We start from the raw sequence: 26,166 nt of genomic DNA on the forward strand, positions 1-26,166 counted from the left end.
CCTAGTACATTACTCCACACCCATGAGTAAACAATCCCCAGGGACACTAGAGCAGTTTCACTTCCCCCCCCCCCCCCCACAGTAATTTTTATTTTTTTTACATTTCCATCCATGCATTTTGTTAACCAGTGCTGGAGCCTAATTTCAGAATCATAAAATAAAAGAATTTTCAATAAATGGGATAAATAAAGTATTCATCTTTTTACAAAGTTACCAAAAAATCTGCAGGTTTTGAACTTTTAGTTAGACAAAATTATACATTTGAAACATCAACTTAAGTGGTGGGAATTTTGTAATAATTTTAAAAATCAAGCTGGATAGATTATATTTCCTCTATTTTTAAAGAAACTCTTCATCCATCCCAGCCCAGTTGAATCTCACTGAAATCTGTCACACGGGACTTCCTGAACATCTATTTGATAGTTCTGGTATTATGTAAGTGAGAGCCAGACATAGGCTGTTCCAGGAGCTCAACCTTCAAACATAGACACGTGTTTGTCAGGGCATCCCTTCACACTCATTCATTCATGTAGACGGAGTTTTAATCTGCTTAGATGTAGTTGAGGTGGATTATCTTTTATTGATGAGATTATTTTAAATTTCACTGACTCAGATGCTTCCTCTCCTTCAAGCCGCTGGTACTGCTTGCTCAGTCTTTGGTGTGTTAGCCTCCTCTTCTCTGCATCATTTTTGTTGTATGGGTTCTCTAAATAGAACATAGCAGCAGTGGCAGAAGCAGCAGCGATGTTTCCAGTAACAGCTGCAGGACTCAACCCAGAGTCGCTCTGAGGCTTCAGACTGGATGTGAGGGAGGGAGAGCGAGGGATATTTTTTATTTCCTGCCAGAGAGCTTGGTCTGTAGCTGAGTCACTCCCTGCCATGACTGCACATTCACACACAACTATAGATGCATGTTGTCTCTTAACATTTTTAACTGCACACATTTTTCTGGAAGCTTCCGAATCCTTGCTTTTATTGCACTGAAGGAACCAGTTTTTAGAATCCTATTAAAACACACATTTTATCCTGTGTATCATAATGCGGACAAATGAAACTATAGAACTGGCTTTTAATAGAGTTCAAAACAAAAGTGGTGCAAATATCCAACAGAAAAGATCAGGATACAACATGATCCAAACACAGGAGCTGGGAACCAGGAGGGAGAAGTCACAAACTCTCTGACGCAACATGAAGGACAGATGCTTAAACACACACAGGAGGATGTTTGGGGCATAGCTGAAACTAATTAGGGAGAATGATGTAAAGCTAAATATAATATACACACAAGACAAGAGGCTAGCGATATAAAACAGGAAGTAACTAAAGAAACTCAGGGAATTAACTCTCATTGCAAATATATATATATATATATATATATATATATATATATATATATATATATATATATATATATATATATATATATATATATGTATGTTTAATTGCGTGGCGTATATTTGTTTCATTTTTTATTTACATACCTGAAAAACACTGATCTATGTAAACCTCCCTCATCAAACACATAGATGTAGTTTTGCTTAAGAAAAACTCATCAAATAATCTGTTTTTTCTCTCATCCTCTTTAAATGAATGTATCATATACTAGTTATATAGCACCGGGCATAGCGGAATTAGCTTGGTTTGTCCCAAGTATACACTTTTTTGCTTTTGAGCTGAATTTTCTCAGGGACCCAGGTCAGATTGACTACTTTTTGTCTCACTCACAGCAAGACTATTATCTAATTTCTTCTTCTGTTTTACTGGCAGTTAGCAACCCATTTAATCAGAGCAGTTATTTGCACTGCCCTCTAGTGGAGGACAATGTAATTGTTCTGCCCTTTACTCACACCGGTCATTTAGATTACTAATCAGGTGGAACCAGAAAATCTTCCACGGCACACCTACGTGTCGCAGCACAGTGGTTGGGAAACACTGATCTAAACAACAGCCACCTCATCAATACTGCATACTGCATACATACTCTGACTTCACACTAAAAACACATGGAGCCTTAAACAACCCTCTTAAATACGCAAGAACCAGAAGTTGTATTCTTTCCTTTTCACTTCTGCTCGTTTGTCACCCTCCAGAAAGATAAAAGACACACAGAAGCACCGCACATCTGACAGCGTGTGCCGAGTCTGTTTGTTGTAAAGATTACATCACTATCAGTGCTGGGAAATGACTCGGTCAGACCCACAGAGACGACTGTGTGTGTGTGACACAGTTACAACTCTGGCTTTGTTCTGTGGGTAAATGATGTCACTCTGGCTGTATGTCATTTATTAGCTACTAATGAGTCTTGATTTCTCAGCAGAGCCACAAACAACAAATCCTGCTATTGACATTATTTTAGAGTATCTTAGCATCAGGCCGAAAAGCTCTATTTTTGTTCATCTGTTAATCCCAGCATCACAGTGACGTGATGCACCACTGGAGGTCAGCAAAGGCAAGATTTTCAAAGTCTGTCTTTAAAGTGACACTCTGACTATACAACGACTGCAAAAATGTCTGAGAAATACGTGAGGAAAGTCATAAAGAAAGATAAATAATAAAAATATTGTAGGTTGTTAGTGTTGCCATTAGTCTTTTGTCCACAGTTTGTTGAGATTTGGCGTATTTGTCAGGAGCCGTGCTGAAAAACAGCAAAAACAATAAAGAAGCACGGAGAGGTTAAAGCGCCAAACAAAAACAGCTGAGATGTTTCTGTGCAGTCAGAGCTGCAAAGGAAAAACAGATGCGGCTCCTTCTGTTTTTGTTGGTGTGTGCGTTCTGACGCCTCCGTCAGTTCATGTTTGTGTCACGTCTGAGCTACAGCCTGCAGAAAAGCTCAGCAGCCTGAATCCGTCAGTGAGCAGCAGCATTTAGTGAATCAAATCAAAACAGTGCAGAGAAACACAGAAAACAAAAATTTATTCTACAATGAATCGCCTTAAACTTTTATCTCCCAACCCCTCAGTTGCTGTTGATTCATTTCATGTTGCAGCTGAAGGTAAAAAAAAGTCAATAAAGAGTAAAATTATTAGCACGGAGACATTGTACCGGACCTTGAAACTTTCAAGTCAATACTTCAGCATAAATTAAAATAAAATGAACATAAAGGAAATCTTTTGTCAAACAATAGCTAAATTTTATTTTGTCATCATAACGTACCACTGATCTCTTAAGGTGGCTGCTTTATAGTTCTTACTGCAGCACTGAAGCAGAAAACAGACGACCACCACTGAACAGGTTTACTGGCTCTCATTCCCTGGTTGTCGGCTCCATCTAGTGGTCATTTGTCTTTATTACAGCAAGAGACAGAGCCAATCACACTGCTGATTCTGACAGCATTTTAGTAAAATGGTTTTGTTGGGAAAGAAAGAAATGTATAAAATGCTGCTTAACCATACCTGACTTCAGATACGATTACAGATGCTAACAGTATAATATAATCAGCAATTACAACAATAATAAAAAAAGTTTTTCTTTTTTACCTTATTTTTCTCCCTGATTTGTTCTACAGTCACATGTCCATAAATGCTAATGGTCATGGAAACTACTTAGATGACAGGATTAAAGTATCTGGCAAGCTCCATCTAAATAAATAATACAGACATGCACTCATCAGTACTTCCAAAGCTAGTCAAGAACATGCTGTATCTGATTTATTTCATTCAGAGATGCAGATCTGTTTTTTTAAGAAGAGTGATAGAAATCTTGAATTTGGACACGTGGCAAATAAACTGCTAGCTGTGTGTTTAAGTTATTATTAAAGCTTATAAATTGCCTGCAGATGGTTGTGTCTAATTTCTTTTGAACCCCTAAACTTTGAGTATTGTTTTTAAAAGTTTTAACCAGTTTATTTTGTGACGTAGTATTTCAATTACTACTGATGTGCAAAACTCACAAAAAACCTGTTAATTGGTAAGCTTCGGTGGAAATAGTTAGAACCAGGCTATGGTTGACCTTCCTTCCAGCTACGTTACGCTAACTACATCGTGACTGCTGCTTCTTACACAGGCCCAAATTTGCACACGAGAGTAATGTTAATCTTCCGATTTAACTCTTTGAAGTGTAATTCTGAAAAATCTCCAAATCTTACAACACAGCCTGGCCACCCCAGCCTCACTCCAGGTTTGTATTAAGCGGTTCAGCTCGGCTACTAGCCTGCAAATAATTGCACTTAAGGCTTTATATGCATATATTATCAGCTACTGATATCGGTATTTTGAGAATGAGCTCCTGCATTGTATCCTATACTGAGCATTAGGCTGGAGTTGGTTGAACTTTGACTTAATTGCAGACATGGCGCTGGTGGGTGTCAGGCTCAGCGACAGAGCGGGAGATGGAAGTGGACAGATCGCCAGACTGCTGTTTGAAATTGTATTCATGCCTCTGGTGTTCTGTCTCCTTCTTCATCGTGTCCTCGCTGCTCTTTTCTCACTTTGTTTCTTTCTTTTATTCTCTCCTTCCTTTGCTCTCGCTCTCTGCCCCCCTCCCCTTATCATATTTATAATGCGTTTGCCTGCAGGGCATTTTTCTATAACCTGACCTTGCAACAGAGCGACTGTAGGACACGATTATAGTGATGCAACCACTGTGTGTGTGTGTGTGTGTGTGTGTTGGTATGCCAGCCTCTTAGCCATTCTTAGCATCATGCTGCAGGCGCTGTGTAACAGCTGCATGGAGAATGTCCTGGACTGCTCTGAGAGGCAGAGGCTGCTGCACAGTACAACATACACACCCAAGAATTTTTCCTGTGCGCACATGTTTGATTGTTAGAGACAGATGCATCAGTGCTTTTAGTGATTCGGTCATCTTTAGGAAACTTTATAATGTCTGGCTTTGCAGACAAAAACTTTTACACAGGTCTTTACAATTTCTTTACATCGTCTTAGAAAAGCATGTTGAAATCTGTTAGTCTCACTTCTTTTCCCGGTCAAACACAGTACTTACATTTGGCACTAACTGTTTCAAATGACACAAATCACATGAATATTTAACGAGCATTGCAACATTTCTACCGTGCAAATTACAGCCAAGTGATTTTAAAAACTGTACCTGCAATATGTGAGGCCTGAATCTGTCAGCCGGCTCTTATGTGTTTTTCTGAGTTGTGCAGACTGCTTCTGTGATCTGGTGACAGGTAGAAGGTGATAGAGTGACAAATTTTGCAGTTATCAGGACCGATGTTTGTTTTTACCGCCTGCTGCTTGTCTCACATTTCCTCTCACTTCTTCGGTGGTTTTGTGTTGTTGTTTCCGTCTCCTGCCGGCGCGAGTAGCAAGGCTCGCTTTGTGTGGGGTCTTACATTTGCTGGGGACGTGCTTGTTGTCTCCTTTATTTTTCTTCTCATCGCTTACCTTCTATTAACTCCACAATGCAGACGTGTTCGAGTTATCTTCACTACAGTGTGCAGATAAGGACAGTGCACAATGTGGGAGGAGTCCGATATATTTCTTTGGGACATAATCTTCCTTCAGATACAATGAGGTAATGTTATCTGGTTTGTTTTCATGCACGGAAAGCACCCATGGCCGCTGATTCATTGTGTACACGGTTTTCTTAATTCATGTTGTTTCACCTACTGTACGGGAGCTTGATGAACTATTACCTCTCCCTATTTGCTGTTTTTTAATGTTGAGTTTGCTGATCATGTCCACATCCTAAATTGATGGTGAATCATAACAGCTCCCACTCTTCTGAGAAGACTTTCCACATGACTTCACCATTCCCAAATAATTATCTTCATATTTTTTGCTATGTTGGCTTTGTTGGCTGACCACTCCTGGCGAGGGTAACGTGCTAAAATTCAAATTCAAATTCAAATTTTATTTGTCACATACACAGTCATACACAGTACGATATGCAGTGAAATGCTTACACAACTGCTCGTGACCTAAAGAAAAAAGGAAAGGCTATGAGTAAGATAGGAAATAAATATGAAAATTAAAAAGGGCAAATTTAACTAGGAAGGAATGAAATAAGGGCAGCACAGTGGCACGGTGGTTAGCCCTGTTGCCGCACAGCAAGAAGGTCCTGAGTTCAATTCCAACATCAGGCCGGGGTCTTTCTGTGTGGAGTTTGCATGTTCTCCCCATGTTTGCGTGGGTTCCCTCCGGGTACTCCGGCTTCCTCCCACCGTCCAAAGACATGCAGTTAGTGGGGATAGGTTAATTGGTTAATCCAAATTGCCACTAGGTGTGAATGTGTGAATGGTTGTCTGTCTCTGTGTGTTGGCCCTGCGACAGACTGGCGACCTGTCCAGGGTGGACCCCGCCTCTCGCCCTATGACAGCTGGGATAGGCTCCAGCGCCCCCCGCGACCCTGAAAAGGATAAGTGGAAGTGGATGGATGGATGGATGGAATAAAAAAAAATAAAATATAAAAATTAAAGTTAAAAATGAAATAACTGGACAACACAAATTAGAATGAAGGGTAAATTTAACTGGGAAAGAATAAGATAAAATATAAAAATTATATATTTATATAATTTCAAAATAAAAATTAAAGTTGAAAATAAAATAACTGTACAGCAAAATACACAATACACAGTATAAAAATATATAAGAATGTATGAGAAATATAAATATATATATACACAATAACAGCAGCTGTACAAGTATTAAATGGAAATGAGGAATATAATGTCCAGTGTTGTGCAATCCACATTATTAAGTGTCTTGTGCAGTGCAAATATGCTTAAAGTGATTAAGTGATGAAATGAAAACAATGTCCAGAATGTCCAGTGTGTGTGTAAGAACTATATGTGTGGGTCAGTACTGTGTGGTGGTGTGATTGAGAGACTGTATCGCCTGCGGGAAGAAGCTCCTCCTCAGTCTCTCTGTGTTGGTCTTCAGGGAGCGGAATCGCTTTCCTGACCTGCTAATAACTAAGCTTTTCTCTACACAGTCTGTGTGACCTGGGATTGGTGGAGAACAGACTCATTAGAAAATAAAAGCATGTTGGGAGTTATTTCCGCATTAATCTTCCACTCCTTCAGGAGAAAATACATTTTCTTTGAGAGAACAGCACCCACTTGTTAAAACTGTGCGCACTGTTGTCCAGCTCTGGAACATGATCAGGTTTTGCTACAGCAAATGTGATCTGTGTGTCCCACAGAGTTTTATTTGAACACAGCCCAGAGGCAGCAGAGTCCAGCCTGCTGTCTCCCAGCTGTCGTGGTATTTCTGTCTGCTGATGTCACCGTCACAGCTACGCCAGGAATTTTGGAATCTCTTTTCAACATGCGTGGCTATTAAGGCAAAGGAGAAGAGGGAGTAAGGAACGAAGAAATGAGGCAGTAGAGGAACTGAGCCGCTCAAACTTAAATGGCATTAGTTCTAACCAAGACCTTTATATTTCCACAATATCAGTTTAATGAGGGTACATTTAAGATCCCAATCTTCAGAAATTTATCCTCATACAAAAAAACACAAACTTGAAACTTTCATATCCGAGCTTTTACCACAAGAAAATTACAGCGTGTTGGGTCAAATGACCTCAGCATCTTGGAGTACATTTACTTTTCTGAGACAAGGACCTCTTGACTTCTACCCCAGGAATCATATTTCACGTGGCTGAACTGTGACCCCTGCCTGTCAGTGGCCAGCTTTCATCACATAACATTGCACTTTCAGGTTGGAGTGTGCAGGTAGAAATAATCAGTGGGCCACATAGGTGGTTGGAAGTCTTGAGGTTGGAGCAATAAATTCCAAATGCTGGTTTTCATCCTGAATGATGAACACATTTCCTCAAGAGGAGGTGGGCAGGGGTAGTTTTAGAAGTTTTGCTGCTGTTTGTGTACGGTGTTCTGCTTTGCTGTGACAAAAAAGGTCTCTTTTGATTGGAAAGGTAAAATGGACATTTGGACATCTGACCTGACCCGTGCCCACTACCACCTGTCAGTTCAAAATAAAAGCCCACCTCTGCAGTTGGACATGTGTTATTATTTTAATGATGAAACACATTTTTTTAAAACAGCAAATGAGCTTAATCTTTACTTCTCCCTCATTCTTGCTCTCTCTGTCACCCTGTCCTCCCCCTCTTCAGAACGCAGGTGAAGAAAGTGTGTGTGTGTGTGTGTGTGTGTGTGAGAGAGAGAGAGACAAAGTTATGGTTTATGAGCTTTTCTTTGTGAAAGGAAAAGCTTATACAGGATATTGAGTTATGTATTGCAGACAGCGTGCTATCCAGGAAGAATCGAGCAAAAATACAGTTTATTTAATGTACCAATGTTTGCTTTTCACATTAAGATCTTAATTGCCTTCATGTTAAATTACGATTGCTGTATCTGGAGGAACCAGTGTGAATGGTGAGAGTTTTTACTAGCTACCTGACACAACACTGCTGTCAAGGCTTAAGTGTAAAGTGACTGAGATTTACTGAAGCATGAGATGAATATTAAATTACCAATGAAAGGAGTTCATGTCTGAAACAAATGTTGTGCTAAGATAAAAACCACTCAGTTGTTATTTACAGTCACAGGCCTGCGTGCTTAGAAAGTGCTAAGCTAAAAATGAAGGTTTAGTGTGGAGTGAGAGGAGACAGACGAGGATTTAGAGAGTATATAATATATGTGTGTGTGTGTGTGTGTGTGTGTGAATGGGGTTAGGCCTAAAATAACCTCTGCAACTGTTGTCACCCCTCCTCTCCTCTCACCAACACTCCCACTCAAGAAGCAGGTCAGCACACAAACACACTCACACTACTCGAGTGTCATACGCTCACCATTTCACATATTGGTGCTGCAGTGTGTTTTAGTGCTCTGTGCAGTTATACTGTTTATTACTCTTGGTGTTTTGGGTATTTATACCAAGGAATCAGAAAAAACGACCTGAAAAAAGCCTGTAAGGTAAGGGCACGGTGTTAACTGCTTTAAATGTGAATCATTCTTGCCCGAATGATAGCCGTAAACCGAACGCAGTCTTGGCCTGTAATCCTAGTTTTATCTGATGAATTTTTTATTAAGTAAAACTCAAGTATGTCCTTATTGGAAAGCTTCCTGCAGTTGTAATTAACTTTAAATTCTTACATTATAAATAAGCAACATTTGGAAAGTATTTATTTCTGCAGTTCGACAGACACAGGCATGTGATTATTGACAGATTAGTAAATTGCCAGAATTCCACTCAACAAAAACTGAAGCATTAAGTTCTTGGACTGTTTGTACAACAGAGCCGATCATGCTGTTTGTCAGGTAATTACACTAAACTGGTCCATAAAGGCACCAACAGCTCAAATGTGATGGAGCGGTCCAGTTCAATGACTTGAGTTGATGGTTATGTCAGACATGGCAGATGCCTGGCAGCGGTCGGTCATTATACCTGTAACTGTAAGCCTGACAAGTATCCATATCAATGAGTTAGAAATAAATGCGCCCACCATGCAGTGATTATGAAAGGACTGTTAAAAGAGGCTCGAACTGTTATACCAGGCTGTAAACCTACTTTTTAATGCTCTTATGGGAACTGACTCGTATTTGAAGCCAGCCTTAAGTGGCCAGCAGAGGAACCTTTAGTGCTGGCTTTCAGCTCTTGTCTCTGGGATTAAACCAGAGGTGTCAAACCTAAGGCCCGGGGCCCAAAATTGATCTGCCAGAGATTCCAATCTGGCCCCTGTACATCTTCAGGACACTGAAGAAGAAAATAGACTTTATTTAGACTTTATTTTCATAAGTAAACAACAATAAATAATAAATAGAAATAAATAAGTAATAGATAGATATAGATAGCTAAACAAATAAATAACAGAAAGTTCCTTGTTCCTTGATTTGTACAGTCACAATAAGAGAAGAAGGAATAAAGATATTCTGTCAATTTACAAAAATTTCCATGATAAAGTTAAAGGACAGTAATTTAAAATGATAAATTCTGTTGGACAGTTACAGTGTCTGTAACATTACAGATTTAATTCTTATGATTTTTTTTTAAATCGTGTAGAAAAACTGATATATATTGTTGAAATTGCATTTCTTTTTCTTATATTAAAATATCCCAGAGATTCAATGTGTGGTTAAATTTCCTTATACTGACAGAAAGAAGAAATTCCCTGGACGTGACCCGCGATGTAAAACGAGTTTGACATCCCTGGATTTTAAGGTTTTAAGGCAACACTACTTTTTGCCACATCTCAGTATAATTATTATATCTTTATCAGTGGTTTTGATAATAAAGTCAGTCAGTTTTGTTTTTGCCTAAGTTCAAATCTGTGCTCATTGGACAAAAGAATCACAGTAATGTCACCTGTACATCTGCTATTGACTGATGTGCCATTTGGCTCATGTATAAACTTATTACTCAGATACTTAGTTCTGTTACATTTTGCTACTTTTTCTTTGCCTCCTTCACAAGACACTCGTGTGAAATGAAGCATTTTTTGCAGAGGACTTTGATTGATGCTCTTTGCCTCCAGCAGAGTTCAAGTTTTTTAAATGTCCAGCAGCAGAGACACCGCTGCAGAGTTCCAGCCTCAGACAAAAAAAAAAGGCAGAGTTTGGAGTCTTTTTGCAGAAGCTACCACTTTGAAAAAATTACTGTAACAAGTCTTTGTATCGCAGCAGCGGGTCTAGGCCTTCTTTGAAGCGGCTTAATTTGAATACTCCAGGGGGAGAAGGAGCACACGGTATTTGATCTCCAAGGTAAAACATGCTGCGCTGATGGGCTGAAGTGAAGGAGTTGAAGGTTATTAGATCGAATGGGTGCGGATGAGGCCGAGCTGTCGCATGCAGTTTGAACGCGGCCAATCTGAAGCCCTTGATGTCTGCGGTGATGAGGATGAGCAAGGATTAGAGCTGAAGCCCAAGTCGACTTGCTTCAGATTGATTTTAGGCAATTAGAAACCCTGCTGGATGTATGGACTCTGTGATTGACAGGTCATGTCTTGACTCTACGTGACTCGAGTGCATGAAAAACTGTGCAGTGTGTGCGTGTTTCTGTGATCGAATGATTGTCTATTATAGTGATGCAGGAGTTCTTTATAAATAAAGATGTTGAAGTAAATGTATACTTTAAACACACGCAGAAATCCAAAGTTAGCAGGCATACATTAATGTATTACTGTGAAGTTTATGTAGGCACTGGCAATGCGTAAACAAGCTGTTCAATGTTAATCACCTGTCAATCCAATGAACAGTGAATCTTTCATCCAGTTCTCTGTGTTGTTTTTACAGTTATGAGTTGTGAATCCTTCTGTTTCCTCGGTGTGGAACAATATGTCACATAACGTAGATCTGGCCTAGAGCTGGGAAATGTGGCTAACGCATATAATTGGAATCAATTTTCTATTTCTGCAAATAGAAAAAGGACATTAAAATTTGATTGAAACTCCATTTTTTGTTTAAGACTTGCCGTGCAAAGCTGTCATATGCATAGTTAAAAAAATAGGTCGTCCCACTCAGCTATAAACTGTCAGAAAAACAGAGCGTGGACATATGATTTCATAATTAGTTTCAGCGCAGAGCAGAAAAGCCTGCACACTAATTCAGCTGCTCCTGCTGTTTGTGCTCCTTTAGCTGTCATGACTTTCACCTCTGGGATTACATCTCATCGGCAAATACAAGCAGACTGAGCTTTCTTCTTCTTCTTATACATATGGGGACAGAATGATTAAATTTCATTTTTTTAAAAAGTGTTTCCCAAGTGCTGTTAAACAGAGCAAGGTCGGAATTATTAGCTAACTGTTGTCAGCAGTTGGTTTTGTATCAGTTTTGCTGAAGAATAGCTTGTAGTAATTGTTGTAGTTTTTCCAAGATAACCCCCAAATATTTAGACTCCTTCCTTATTTTTTAGATGACCGTTTGGGAAAGTGAGTCAAAACTTTTACCACCAGGAGGCAGAGAAAGTTTTAGTGTAGGACCCCCTGGCAATAAGAAACAAGAAAACGCTGCAACACTGTATCTATATCAGCAAAAATAAACTTAATGTGCGTCGTGGCAAACATTACGTTTACAGCATCTTAACAATCTATAATAAAAGCTACTTAGTTAAGTGTCCCAAGTCAGTCTGTTACTCTCGAAGAGCCATCTCCAGCACAACAAAGCTAATCAGAAGTTTGTTCTTGTTTACTCTTTGTGAGGGAGTGTGTATCAGAGGGCCACTTTCCCAATGCTTCGTGCTAGCTTTACCCATGCAACTATTTTTAAACACATGAATTCACAATAAGTAGCTTTAACCAGTTTTCCTTTTATTTTCACATTTAGGTTTTCATCAAAAATATTATAAAATTGCAGCACATTTCAGAGATCCATCTGTAAACCTAGCCTTAGGCTGAGGGGAAACTAGGCAGTTTTTCTAGCTGAGAGTTGTTTGGCCAAAATATCTGATTACGTGAGAATATCTTGCTTAGAAATGCAGATGGATTAAAAAAGAGAAGAAAAAGGCAGACCATGCTGAGACAATAACCAATGGTTTGGAAAAGGCATTTCAGAAAATACAGCTCCTCCCTTAGTCTTCACACAGCTTGTTTGAAAGCTTGAAAACAGAAGGTGCTTGGTCAACTCAGACTATAAAACACTACCTCTATTCAAAATCTTCCATTTTCAAATGCAGATTTCTGTTTACAGAGATCATTAAAGGATAGATATTATCATTTATTTATACATTTTTAATGGCAAGAGGTCACAGGACAGAAAACTATAGACTGATGTAGACACGCTGTCGTTGTGAATATATCTGCACACCCTTGGCGGGGTCTCATTAGCTGCTGGTACTCTGCCTGGATTCAGGATCTTCTAACAAATGACTTCAGATCCTAGATGCAGACTCTGTGTTAATTTGGTATGATGGGCCCTCTGCTGAGCGCTGTGATGTGTGTGTATGTGTATTAGCATTTGAAAGCTATGGGTGAATTATTGAAGCTAGTGACATTTTCACCAGTGTTTTAAAGTGACATGACAGCGCTTTGATGACGAAACTTGCTGTGTGTGTGTTAACTAAGGGTTCAAGAACATTGTGTGAGCAGTGAGGGATTGTGGATGTTTTGAGGTTTTACTTGGAGAATTAGTGTATACTGCATTTATGGAGCTTACTGCAGATTTCTTGCATCCGTGTAATTCTTGAACATATTTCAGGGTGGAATACATCTTATGCGGGTGCTGTGGGAACGAGATAGGAGGCTCCAAGGTGGTTGAAGGGGGGGAATGTAGCAGATGGTAGTCTGTGAGATGATTTTCAAGAATAGGATGTAAGTGAGGGCAGAGACAAGGTGGAAGGTGAAGAAGAAAAATGTAATGTAGAGTTCAAAGAGGATAGGAAGAGTTACCAGATGATCGGGAAAGTACAGCTGTAGTGCTGACGGACACTGCTAAGAAGGTGATTGGTGTAAAGAGAAAGAGGACAAGGAGACAAGGAAACAAGGCCAAGAAGGGATGGAATGAAGAGAAACAAGGAAGTATTCAAAGGAAGTGGCTAGGAAAGAAAAAGGGGAATAGTCAGGGAGATGAAGAAAGGCTAGGCTTACACCAAAGAGAGAAGTGGCGAAGGAAAAGACTTGCATTGAATCACTAGGCAGAGAGATCCAGCGGAGTAGGCTTGGGAGGTTAGAGATGGAACTAACAAGTGGACGCCGTGTGTTGAGAAGGTGAAAAGAATACTACGAGGAGCTCATAAATGAAGAAAAATTGAGAGGAGAACAGGTGAAGGAAGTAAGTAAATCAAAAAGTGCATAGGATTGGTAAGGAGGCGCTGAGGGAAGCTATGAAGAGCATGAAGAGCGGAATCGCACTTGGTCCAGGAGACATTCCTGTGGAAGTATGGAAATGTCTAGGAGAAAATGCAGGGGACAGATTGTTTAATCTTGCAGAATGAGAGGAGGAATGAAGAAGAAGTGCGCTGGTACCAATTTTCAAGAACAAGGATGATTTGCAGATCTGTTGTAACTACAGAGGGATAAAGTTGATGATGATGATACTGGAAAGAATTGTTTCATGTTTTCAAGTTTCATGCCGAAAAAGAGCATTGCAGATGCAATGGTTGCTTTCAGTGTTGGTGGAGAAGTACAGTCAAGGTCAGAAGGTGTTCCACTGTGTTTTTATGGAGCTAGAGAAAGCATATTTTAGGGTGCCAAGAGAGGAACTGTGGTATCGTAAGAGGAAGTCAAGAGTGGCAGAGACGTGTGCGAGGACATACGCACATTTGAATTCAGATGTCCTGATTGAGAAGGACGTGATTATCAATAAGGTCGTCATGGATGCATTTTTATCTCTCAGCCGTAAAGAGCTGATGGGGTATTGTCATCACCCCACCCTGCAGGTGGACACCCAACTTTGTGAATGCGATAACTTGAGAATAAGGCAATATAGGTTTTTGAAATTCAGACCTTAGGCAGATTTACTAAAAATCTTGGATGAGTTTGAATCCCGGTGACCTCAAATGTCAAGGTTATATGGTGAGTTTTCTGAACATCACCTGGGAGTTTTAAATATATACCATAGGTGCATCTACTATGAGGCTGAGGTGCATCACTGGCAGTTGCCAGTAATTTTATGTCTGCATTAGAAATCAAGAACCTAAGATCAGAATTGAGCATGCAAATGCACAATCAGCCCCACGGCCTAGTTAGTGAAGTTTAGACTTACTGTACTATAAAACTAGTTGGCCAGTAAGATGTTAGATTTTTGTTTTTTTGATCAGTTAGCCCAACAGCAACTGCTAACTACAGCCTGACTGGTTTCCAGACTCATGCTGGACTTGAATGATACAAATGGACTGAAAGCTGGCTCGTGTGCCGCTCATGTCAGAGTAAATCTGACAGACACATGTGGGCCAGAATCGGCTCACATTTGGTCAGCTGGAGCCAGAAAACCGACAAGTCCACTAAAACGTCAGCACTGTTCAACACCTGCATACTAAACTCTGCAGTCATACAGGCCACATGAAAGTCTCTGTCCTCCGCACTCTGCGTTTGAGCATTCGTGTTCACACTGACCACAAGCTGGAATCCTGATGCAGCGGCACTTCACCCCACATACAGTAGATACAGATTTATTTTGGAACACTGCTAAGCAGGTCACACTGTTAGCCAAACTAGCGTGAGCCAAGCTGGCAGCGTGTGTGACCTACATTCTCACATGCCGAGCGGTGTCCTAATCCAGGCTGTAGCAGAGCAGGAGGTGTTGTGTTGTTCAGAGAGGTCACCATGGAGCAACACAGTGACTCAGCGGCCTGAGGTGGATGTAAAGTAGCCGCAGTGGGTTCAAAACAAGGTCACCTGCTTTCTAAAAAGGTCATCTAATTTTAGTGCGCACCGGTTTCCTTTCTGCAAAGCAGTGACAACAGAGTTAGATGGCAAGAAAATATAAAACTTTAATAAAAGTACATAAAACTGCTTGCACATGCTGTCAGGAGGTAGTTTGGAAAGGTGCTAAAAATACTCACAGTTTAAAAGTCATTATACTTAATGTGCATTTAAAACAGCAGTGCAGTACAGGCTGAGCTGTGAGGAAAGTTTTGCACTTTCAGAAGGGATCAATAGAAACATTTTACAGTTAAAAATTAAAAAAATAACAAGACTTAATAAGTTCCTGAATCAGTACATCTTTGTATGTAGCTTAATAAAAGGTCTTAAGATCTCTATACAGCGGACATAGATATTTTTCAGTTCTCACTCACCGATCGTGTAATTTTGTTGGATAAATTTGTGGCAATTCTTTTCTAGAATGAAGCTTGAATTTCTGATTTTTGCATTTGAATAAACAGATCAGATCACCTCATTTGGCAACAAGGGGATTGTAGTTTAAAACACACATCACTTCTGAACATCTAATGAGATGGAAATAGTAAAATAATTGTATCTTACCTCAGACACACAGCGAGACGCTGTTCCAGGTGTGTCGGTTCTCTGGAATAAATTCTCTGGCTCCTCAGAAGTTGTCCCAAATCTGCCCACAAGAGCTCGAACTGCCCCACTGACATCCTGACATATGTACGAAAGCAGCCGTGACACAGCTTCAAGTCGTGGCTCGAACCGTGAAATTCTTCCTGCTGCTATCGTCTCATAACCCAAAATCTCCTTTTATTCCTTCTCTTGTTTAGGAATTAATCACTGCTTGATGTCAACTTCATTTTTTCACGGTTTGTTTTTTGAGGATACATTTTCAGAACAACACATTTAGTGTATAGAAATGTTACACGACAAGTTTGGAGCTGAAAAATCTAGAATTTCGTGCCGCTTTTTCACAACGTGCTCAGTGTTTAATGGTCTTAAACAGTGCTTTAATTAGATCATGTTGTTTTTTGTAATTACAATGATTATCCCAATGTACTTCCGAAACACCACCTCTAGCTACAAACACACACATTTTACAAAAACTGAAGTGTTTATGCTTTTGAGGCAGAATTTAGGAAGCACTGCATTGTTGAGATACACAAGTGGGCAATTTGCATGTTCATCACATCACTAAACTTCAGTTATAAAAGTCTGTGACAGCTGATGTTATTTTAGCCCGGAGTCCGTCTGTCTGTCTTTGTGCATCTGAGCCGGTTTACAGCTTCTGAATTTAGTTCACCAATCTCAGTTAACAGCAAGTGTGATATAGAGCCGATGTTACTCCCCGAAACACGAGTTTTCCATGTTTTTGCACACAAACATGGAACTGGTCCCTCATGGAACTGACTCATGGTTAAAAGGGGAAATATGACATCCTTACCAGTTCTGCTTTTTCAGCAGTAGCACTCAGCAGATTTTTTTGTTCTATAGTGCCTCTAGATTTATAGATACTAGAGTAACTGGGGTCAGGTATGGCTTGTATATGTGTTTGTATGCTTATTATTTGATCACTTTTCTGATGTTTCATGATTTTTTCTCTTGTTTGTGTGACTATAGGACATCTGTGAGGACATCTCAGATCATGTGGAGCAGATTCACGCCCTGCTGGAGACGGAGTTCTCCCTGAAACTACTGTCCTACTCTGTTAACATCATTGTTGACATCAGGTTGGTCTCCACAAGATGAGACATACTTTAAATTTCAGCACACAGTATACAGTATAATTGTAAGAGTTACAATGTAATAACTCTATTATGTAGGTACTGGGTTAAAAAGAGTAGAGTAATGGATATAGCTGTTTTTAACGCCCAGTTGCTCATTCTGTTCATATATCTAAGACCTACTATTAATTAATAATGGGTGCCCTTTTATTACAACAGCTCACAAGCAAAAATCTGAGAAAGATGAAGTGGTGGGAAAGTATTTAATATCTATGTATGTAAAGTACACTGTTACTACAAAATGTTACAGTGTAACCCTGAAGAAATGACATTGCATGTTTTGAGTAATGGTCTAAAACATTAATGATGCAAAGCAGAAATGTAAGAATCTTAAAAACAGCTTCTTTCATAGTCATCGGGTTTCATAAGAAATAACGATGCACACGAGCTATCGGTAAACTTTGTACCTCTTGTGGTTTAGGACGGTGCAGCTGCTGTGGCACCAGCTGAGAGTCTCGGTTCTGGTCCTGAAAGAACGTCTGCTGCAGAGCCTGCAGGACTCCAACGGAAACTACACCCGCCAGACTGACATCCTGCAGGCCTTCAGCCAGGACCAGCACCAGGTATCAGACACACAGACGAACAAATCTCATGTTTTAGACGCTCTTTTATTTTTAAATCAAGTATTTCTCAGCTCCAAAAGTTGCCTCTATCAGTGAGATCTCAGTGAATTCAGTCAAACAGACTGACTGTGTTTGGAATCACACTAAGAAGAAATAAATACATTTGTTATATTTCCTTGTTCTTTCACAGTGATAGTGTCTGATACATTAAAGTGGTTATTTCTTCATCTAGACCCGCCTGGACGCTCTGACAGAGGTAGACGATTGTGGTCAGCTGACTATCCGCTGCAGCCAAGACTACTTCTCTCTGGACTGTGGCATCACTGCCTTTGAGTTGAGTGACTACAGTCCCAGTGATGAACCTGAGGTCCGGGTAGCAGAGTCTAATAGTGAGGACACCCTAAAGGAAATCAACCAAACCCAAGACCCAAACCAGGAACCAGGATCTGAGGAAAGTGGAGATCCCCATCTGTCAAACCACAAAATCCATAACAGTTTACCGGAACTCTCTTCTCCCAGTGACTCAACAAACCATAACCCTTCGTCATCTATTTTGCCCACAATGCAATGTGGCATGCCTAACCACAATGAAAGTGCGAAGCGCCCCCTGCAGGGTGAGTTCCACAGCACCGAAGTGTCACCCACACAACCATCACTTCCCAAGAGAGCTGCTATGTTCCTAGATGGAGCATCCAGGGAGGAGGACTCAGTGGGAGGTTCGGAGAAGGTTAGCCCAGTCTCAGGGATCCAGTTCCAGTCTGAGCTGAGCCGAAGCACCCCGTCTCTCATCTCCGCCTCTCCTCCAGACCGCCCCAAGTTCTGGTTGGAACTGGACTCCGTTTATCCGGAAAATGTTTCACAGTCCTGCGAGAGCCTGCAGGTTTGTCCTCCTTTGTCCTTTGTTTTTTCACTTCAGTAACAACATTTATAAATGAAATGAGCATAAATCCCGAACTGCAACAGAGACATTTTTACCTATTGTGAAAATTACACGTACTGAAGATTTACCAAAGAAAACCATTTGTTCAATTTCTGAAAAATAAAAACAAAACAGTAAAAACTTCAGCCAGGACGCTTAACTTTCGCAAGAAAATATTGCACCAACAAGCAATAAATAGTTAATGTAACTAATCTTTACACAGATACAGCTGGATATAAATTTGCATTTAAGGAAAACACAACTAATTTAAAACTTTCACAATTCACGGAGGATTTATTTGAAGTAATACTGGCTAATAGCAGAACATAAAGACCAGATATTTTAATAGCTCAGGAGACGTGTTTGCTTCTTGGGGAACATTGAGAATGTCACAAATATAGTATACCTGCAGCAAAATACAAAAACCCACCGCCTACACAGCAGTAGGCATCCTTGTTTGCTGCCTCAGCGGTAAACTGTAGAATGTTAGTGAGTTGCAGTGAGTTGTTGATGGCTGCATCCACAGATGGGTCTTGTAATAAAACAATGGACTCCAGCTGGCGTCACGACTATCGCCGTGACACAGAGGTAGCCTCATAACCTGAGGAGACAGAAGGATCTCTTGTTAAACTCACACATTCTTCTGTTTTATCTTGCATTTCTTCCTATTGAGACAGAGATGACTTTTTATTGATGTTAATTCTCTTCCACTATATGTACCCAGTAAACATAAAGAGCTTCAGAAACGTCATCTTTAACTCAAATTTCCATTACAGGTGATGAATGGGTGCAACATACGTAGAAAAAATGCAAGCTCCAGATACGGAGGACGCTCAGGTGGGAGTGCACAGAGGCTTCTGCCTGACCAGAGGAGCTCCTCTGGGGCCAGACCAACCGCTGACGCCCCCCTGCCTTTGCAGGACCTGAAGTCTCAGAATGAAACATCAAATCAAATGGAGAGGATGCAGAAGGAGACACATACACATAGCGAGGGGGACTCTGATTCCTCCTTGCCTTCTCCCATGAGGGAGCAAGCTCTCTCTTCAGACTTGGAAGCATCAGGAGAGGAGTCGGACCCCCGACCGCCTCGTAGCAAGGCGGCGGTCTGGATTGTAAAGCACAAGGGTCAGAGGGTGAGAGATTATTTCCTTTGTTTAGGAGAAAAGTTTGTGTTTTGTGCAGACAGAGAAGGACAGAGGCATATTACAGAGCGTTTGTGTGTGTGGTAGCATTTTTCTCAGATCAATTGGAGTTATTTGCCATCTGAAGTCAGTCTAAATTGACATCTATTCGTTTTCATTTCTTTCATTTTGATTAATTTATCATGTTTTAAAGTAGTGGAAACTTTTGTAGTTGATGTCTTCTCAAATCACAAGCATGCAGTACTATACTAATCACAATTTACCTGCAAGTATTCAGTTTAAATAAGAGCTGAGATCAGGAACTATGTGGTCAAAAACAGAAGACGAGGTTAGCAAGTACAGAAGTTTAACAATTGCACATACTCAATGTCCCACTGTATGTTTATTTCCTACTTTCTTGTCTGATAGGGTCCCCAAGTCTCATCCAAAGGCAGCCCAGACAGGGAGCACTGGTATGGGTCAGAAGAGTTCCTGGCTCTCCCTGCTCAGCTCCGCAAAACAGAAATGCTTGCTATGAAACTAGAAAGTCTGACTCAGACCGTCCCCTTGGTTAGTTAACAGCTAGGATCCTGAATACTGTGTCTGACTGTCCATCATTGTAATCTAAACTGCAACCACTATTGCTCTTTTTACATCTAACTGCAGAGGCCAGGTGGCTCTACCCAGGATGTGGATGATTGGGATTTGACTGAGCTCAACCCAGACTGGGATGTAGGAGAGAGCGGGGACAATGTGAGCAGTGTAGTGGATAGTGGGGAAGACATTCCTTCTCCTCTGCCATCGCTGGTATGAAAATAGTTTCTTTGTGTGTTTTAACTCCCAAAAAATACTTGTTGAAGCTGAACGAATGTTCCAATAATGTCGACTTGTGCATCCTCCTGCAGGTTACTCGCAGGCGAAACCTGCTTGGCCGCTTTAGCCCCAGTTCCTCGAGCGATGTTGCACCCTCCCTGGACGAAAGCATCGAGTCGGGCCCGTTAAGTGACCTGCAGTCTGAAGAAGATGAGGGGCGAAGGTCAGCAGAGCATCAGCCTCCGCTGACCCTGCCCCCGTTGAGAGGGCGTGAATGCGCGTCTCTGGTGCAGCAGCTGCTGGACGACATTCAGAGTCACGACAAAGACCCTGATATCTGGAAGAAGATTGAGGTATTCCTATCTAGTCTTCACGTTATCTGTGTTCAGGCTTTGATACATATGTAGCTCATTCCCTCTACTGTCATTTAAGTTTGGGGGCATTTCTCATCCCAAGAAAATGAGCTTTCCTAGAAGCTTCATTTCATTTTTGTTCTACTGCAAACATCCAGCTTCACACTGAGCACCAGCTTGGTATTTTTTACCTTCCTAAGTATCCTCTGATGCTCAATCCAATACATTTTTTACACCTCTGACTGTATTAAAACAGTAATATTCCTTATTAAAAATTACTACCTGTAATTACTTTTAAGTCTGGGGTGGTAATTTATGCCAGCACAGTTACATTGCAGTGGAATTTCTCCTGCTACTTAAGGAGAAATCCTTCTTTGTCTTCATTTTTGATGATGACGCCATGCAGTTTTCTATGTTTCCGAAGATACTGTAAGCAAAACAACAACTCTTAGGAATGTTGACTAATTTCTGTTTGAGATATTTTGCTCTATGATCGCGTGGGCGGTTTACTCTTTAACATTTTATCATCATCGCAATTATTGGAGCAAAGTATTCTGACTTATTAACCAGTCCACACAGACAATGTTTTTAACCTCCATCACTGAACGTACAGAGACTCGCCCACACATGACTTTAAGTGTAGTCTATTTTCTTCCAGTAATACTTTTACAACCATATTTTTTGGATTATAAGGTGCATTAAGTGAGACAAAGCAGTCAGATAAGTCAAACTTTACTCAACTCATTCTTCTTGCTTCCTCCACTTCTGTACCATTGATTCATTAATGTTGAATTCTCTCGCAGATGCTCTATTCCCATGTTGTTGCAGTATATTAATGACTAACCTCGTATTGTGGATGGATTATCTCAGTTGTTCTCCTGACTGAAGTTTAGTCCGTTTACAGAATCCAGCCATGCGATTGCATTTGTCCCTAACCTTTGGGAACCATCCCGTTAACTTTTATCGAGTGGAAAAAAGTTAGCATTCGTCCTCCAGCTTCACTGTGTTTATGTTATGCTAACATAGCTGTGTCGCTACCGATCACGTAGTACATCATCAACTTGTCCCTAACCATCGGGAACCCAACTTTTATTGAGTGGAAAAAAGTTAGTGTTCATCCTGCAGCTTCACTGTTTATGTTATGCTAACATAGCTGTGTCGCTAGCAATCAATAGCACAACATTATATACCAGCTAGCCCAACTTCAGTAACCCTACAAACGTCACAGCTGTTTAGTTTTCTGTCTTCATTTATGTTGGAAGTGACAGCAGAGCTGTACGTTTTAGTTTTTTCAAAAATCTCTCAGTCAGAACATGCTATATCATGTTTAGGGAGCTAGCGAGCTAACTTCCTGCTAACTTCTAACTCCGTTAAATTTAATAAATTCTGTTTTCATGGATGCCTGGATGTTAAACTCAATTGTTACACCTGGTAAAGCAGCAACGTTGATCATTTTATTAAAGGTGAAAGAATTTAGACAGTTTTTAATTCTCAGTGATGCTGCAGTGTTCGTTTGACTTTGGGACCTGAAGGAGACTACATTAGCCATAATGCTTCGACAATCCATCAAACAGTGTGGCTTCGTAGCATATCAAAGTTGTACTAAAACATTTTCTGACAGATTTTTGAGCGCCGTGTATCAATAAAATCGGTTCGAGGTCAGTAAGCCGAGCAGAATTCATACATAAGGCGCACCGGATTATAAGGTGCACTGTCGATAAAAAAATAATAAACAAAATTAAAGGATTTTAATTTCTGCGCCTAATGCAGAAATTATGGTAAGTCATATTTTACATAAGTCATCCATAGCAAACTGTGCAGATGACAAAATTAACTATTGATCTTATTACAAGCATCAACATTTCTGCACTCAGTTTAAAATCTGTGTAAAAGCACCTGCACCTGGAAGGGTATTTGAGCATAAGGCATATGTTACTTGCACATTTTTGAGGCCGCCTTTAATGCTAAACGATATTTACAGATTTGTGCATAACATATGCCAACATCCAGTTGACATGTTTTTTTAGGGTCTTGCTTTTTTCAGCAATGCCATAAACAGGCTCAAGGTGTCTGACAGGGAGGCAGCCTGCATAAGATGTTCACTTAAATAAAGTATAATTTTAAAAAAAACAACTAAAATAAATAAAGTTCAAGAGAGTGAACAGGTCATCTGGGCCAGCTCTTACAATCTGGAAGGTCACAGTGAGCTCAGTGAACCCACAACGTCAGCCAGTTATCAGTAAGAATAGGCCAGGACTTCCTTGTGATGTGGGCGGGGCATAACACAACAACTCCAAAGTAGATTTTACCTGTACCTCAACAGAATGGCTCAAGGGTGCTAAACTAACCTGTTTCACTGCTGTAGCTGGTTTTTACTGCCAGTCTGTGAGATAGTCTCTGCACTTTCATTTAGACAAAAGATGACAAGTTGAAACAAAATCAGTCCAACATCCACTTTTGCCCCTTCAATGAAGCTACCTTGATGGATTGCAAGGCTAGTATCGGATTGTCCACTGGCCCTGCTAATTCATCACCTCACTTCAAAAGGTCACGTTTGATTGGCAGGCAGATTATTGATGAGGTTTGCCTGGTGAACTAATCAGTCATATCTGTCATATTGAATATCGTGAAATGCCAATAGCTCTGGGGATAAGTTCCTATCATGGCTGCTTGTTTAATTAGTGCTATAAAGTGGCTCTGTCGCCTTTAATATTTCTTTATTGTTTTATTTTACTCAGGTTTATTTCACTCTCTCACCTTTATTGCCTTAATATTACAATTCTTAATACCCTCGACTCCCCAGGCAACATTTTACTTTGCTGCTGTAACATCTCAGTTTCCCCTCAGGGATCAATGAAGTTCAGCGTGCCCATCTTATCTGGTGCTAGCCCACTAGGTCAGAAGCCCACCTACAGAATTGGACAGCTGTAATAAGATTAACAGTGAGAATGGTCAGGGTCCTTTTGAATCAGTCTGAGAATTAAAGTGTCAGCTGTGTGAGGGGATGTCCTTGGAAATGGGGATCAGTGACCCGGACGGTTATAAATTCATTCCCCACATTAAATTCTGTCCTCCATGTTACCAAATTGGCCAGATTGGCCGTAATAGTGACTATTAATGATGATTTGACTGTTGAAATGTCAAAGTTGCCCTCTTTTTTTGCTTTTCCTTTTTTGATGTCAGTCTTTGGTAGAACGCTGGTGCTGTAGTGAACCTCCTGGTCTGCAGCATCCACTTTGCATCTGCCACTGTTGGTTTCCTCTGGGTTTACATGCCTGCTACCTTAATTGGTGATTCAAAATAGGGTTTTTTTTTTTTCCCCAATAATAGACTGGTGAGTAGGGATGGGTACCGGTGTCCGGTGCCACGATGGCACCGGTTCTGACATAAACGGTAGTAACCAGACTGAAAAGCAGCGCACATTTCGGTGCTTTTTTTTTCCTAAGCTGTGATACACTTTAGATTCTAGCCAATCATTTTACGTTTCCGAGGATAGTATGCGGGTCCAGGTACGTACGTTCTTTTAGAGCAGAGCTACAGATTAAAAAAGCCCAAGGCGAAGCGGTCAAAGTCTGGCTGTACTTCACAGCAAAATATGTAAACTCAGCAGCCTGCAACAAGTACTTTAAGCTGATACTGTGACACTCAAAGGAGGTAACACCTCAAATCCGATGAAACACCTGGCGACTCATAGCGGTTTTTTTTTTAAAGCCGAGAAATGCGCCGTATTTGATAGCTCGCTGCGAGACCTCACACCGTGCACATCTACTGCGGGTGTGGTGCCTGTTATCGGACCCAGAGCCCTGCGTGAGTAGCTTCATGTTGTTCGTGTGTAATTTACGTTGAGTGAGCTAACCACATTATTAAATTAATGCATGTAAGGTGAACTAGCAAACACCATCATAGCTACATGCGGCTGTCTTCTTGTTTGATGGCAGATACTCCCTTCACGCTGGCCAAAAAGGCTAAAATGACCAAAGAAAAAGTGGAAAACAGTTAAACATGAGAGGTTTTTGGACAAAGTTTGTGTTTTTTCCATTGTTTAAGCACTGCTTCCAGCCAAGATTGATACCATATATGCCCCATAGCTGCAGAAAAGGCTAACATTGTTATCTTTTTACAAAAAAACAGTTAAACATGAGAGGTTTTTGGACCAATTTTTTGTTCTCCATTCTTTAAGCACCGTTTAAGCACCGGCACCGTTTCAAAAGTACCGGTTTGGCACCGGTATCGGATAAAACCTAAACGATACCCATCCCTACTGGTGAGTCTGTGTCTCAACTTATGACAGCTGGGAGATGCTCCATCCTTTTAATGGCCCTAAGCTGGTCAAGCGATCAAGAAAATGAATGAATGGATGATCAATATCAAGCTCAATCTCATGTGTTAACTCAAAGGAAGACAAATGGCAATCAAATCACAGTGTACTAGTAATTTCAAAGTGTCCCACATTGGTGTAATGTTTCCCACATCCCTGAGTATGTGAGGATCTGCTTGGGTATGAGGAATGTTTCATGGTCAGAGGGTGAATTGTGTTTAATGCCTTGACATTAGAAAACATTGCTTTAGCTCATGGTGCATTCAGGCTTTCCCTGAATGTTACTAACAGGAAGGAATAATAAAAAAAACAAAACCGTTTCTTTTCTGTAAAATCACATTCAGACAACACCCGGCGCAGAGCATTGAGTAAAAACATGCAACTCCAGAGAGTTACAAAAATAAACAAAGATTCATAATTTTGGATTAAAACATAATAAACAAACACAAAAAAATCCTCCCAGAATCAGGAATTATACCCTGCTGTCTTGCAGAACACCTTGTGTTAACCACACACACATAAGCACACACACACACACACACACACTCCTCTCTGCTCCTGGGTAATTAGCTGATTAGCTGCTTAATTAGCAGCATGTAATCATGGCGATGGATGAGCTGCCTAATTGAGGAAGTGAAGAGAGGAGAAGGAGCGTCTCAGTGTGGAGGGTGACATTCTGTCTCTCTGCAAAGAGTCTCTACTGAATACAACCGAGCAGATTAACATAGAATGAAAAATCATCCGTCCAGGGAAGAGAAACTGTGGAAAGATCACTGTTGGAGCAGAAATGAGTCAAATCCAGGAGCAGAACATGAATATAATACGTCCGGCACCTCTCGTCCTCTCGGGGGAGAAGCTCATGGTTGTGTTTGCAGGTGGAGTTGAGGAAATTTGATTAGAGCAGAGACAAACTGAGTAGAAACTCTGAAATGTCAGTAAAATATAACAGGAAGGGGGCAGATATTTACCTTTATCCTCATGGATTTAGTTCTTTTAATCATAGAGGAACCATAAAAAAGCTTACCTAAGCAACACTTTGTTGGTTAGTTGAATGTTCTGATTATTGAGTATGAGCTGAATACTAATAGATCAGATCAGTTTAAGTGAGTACA

At 40.5% G+C, this 26,166-nt stretch overlaps 1 protein-coding gene across 4 annotated transcripts in view; it reads left to right on the forward strand.

The window, feature by feature from the left end:
- The window catches only part of akap6 (A kinase (PRKA) anchor protein 6), a 248,945-nt gene that overhangs the window by 47,221 nt on the left and 175,558 nt on the right, over positions 1 to 26,166 (forward strand). For all 4 annotated transcript variants that reach the window (XR_014871151.1, XM_085143172.1, XM_085143170.1 and 1 more), the window contains exons 4-10: positions 16,804 to 16,913; positions 17,389 to 17,530; positions 17,763 to 18,410; positions 19,226 to 19,582; positions 20,000 to 20,140; positions 20,237 to 20,377; positions 20,476 to 20,736. Coding sequence is in view for 3 of the 4 variants with exons in the window: in XM_085143172.1 (XP_084999298.1) it covers positions 16,804 to 16,913; positions 17,389 to 17,530; positions 17,763 to 18,410; positions 19,226 to 19,582; positions 20,000 to 20,140; positions 20,237 to 20,377; positions 20,476 to 20,736 (1,800 nt within the window). In the remaining variant the exon portion in view is untranslated. The remainder of the gene's footprint in view (positions 1 to 16,803; positions 16,914 to 17,388; positions 17,531 to 17,762; positions 18,411 to 19,225; positions 19,583 to 19,999; positions 20,141 to 20,236; positions 20,378 to 20,475; positions 20,737 to 26,166) is intronic.

The sequence above is a fragment of the Neolamprologus multifasciatus genome, chromosome 19 (genome assembly GCF_963576455.1).
Source record: "Neolamprologus multifasciatus chromosome 19, fNeoMul1.2, whole genome shotgun sequence".
Lineage (NCBI taxonomy): Eukaryota > Metazoa > Chordata > Actinopteri > Cichliformes > Cichlidae > Neolamprologus > Neolamprologus multifasciatus.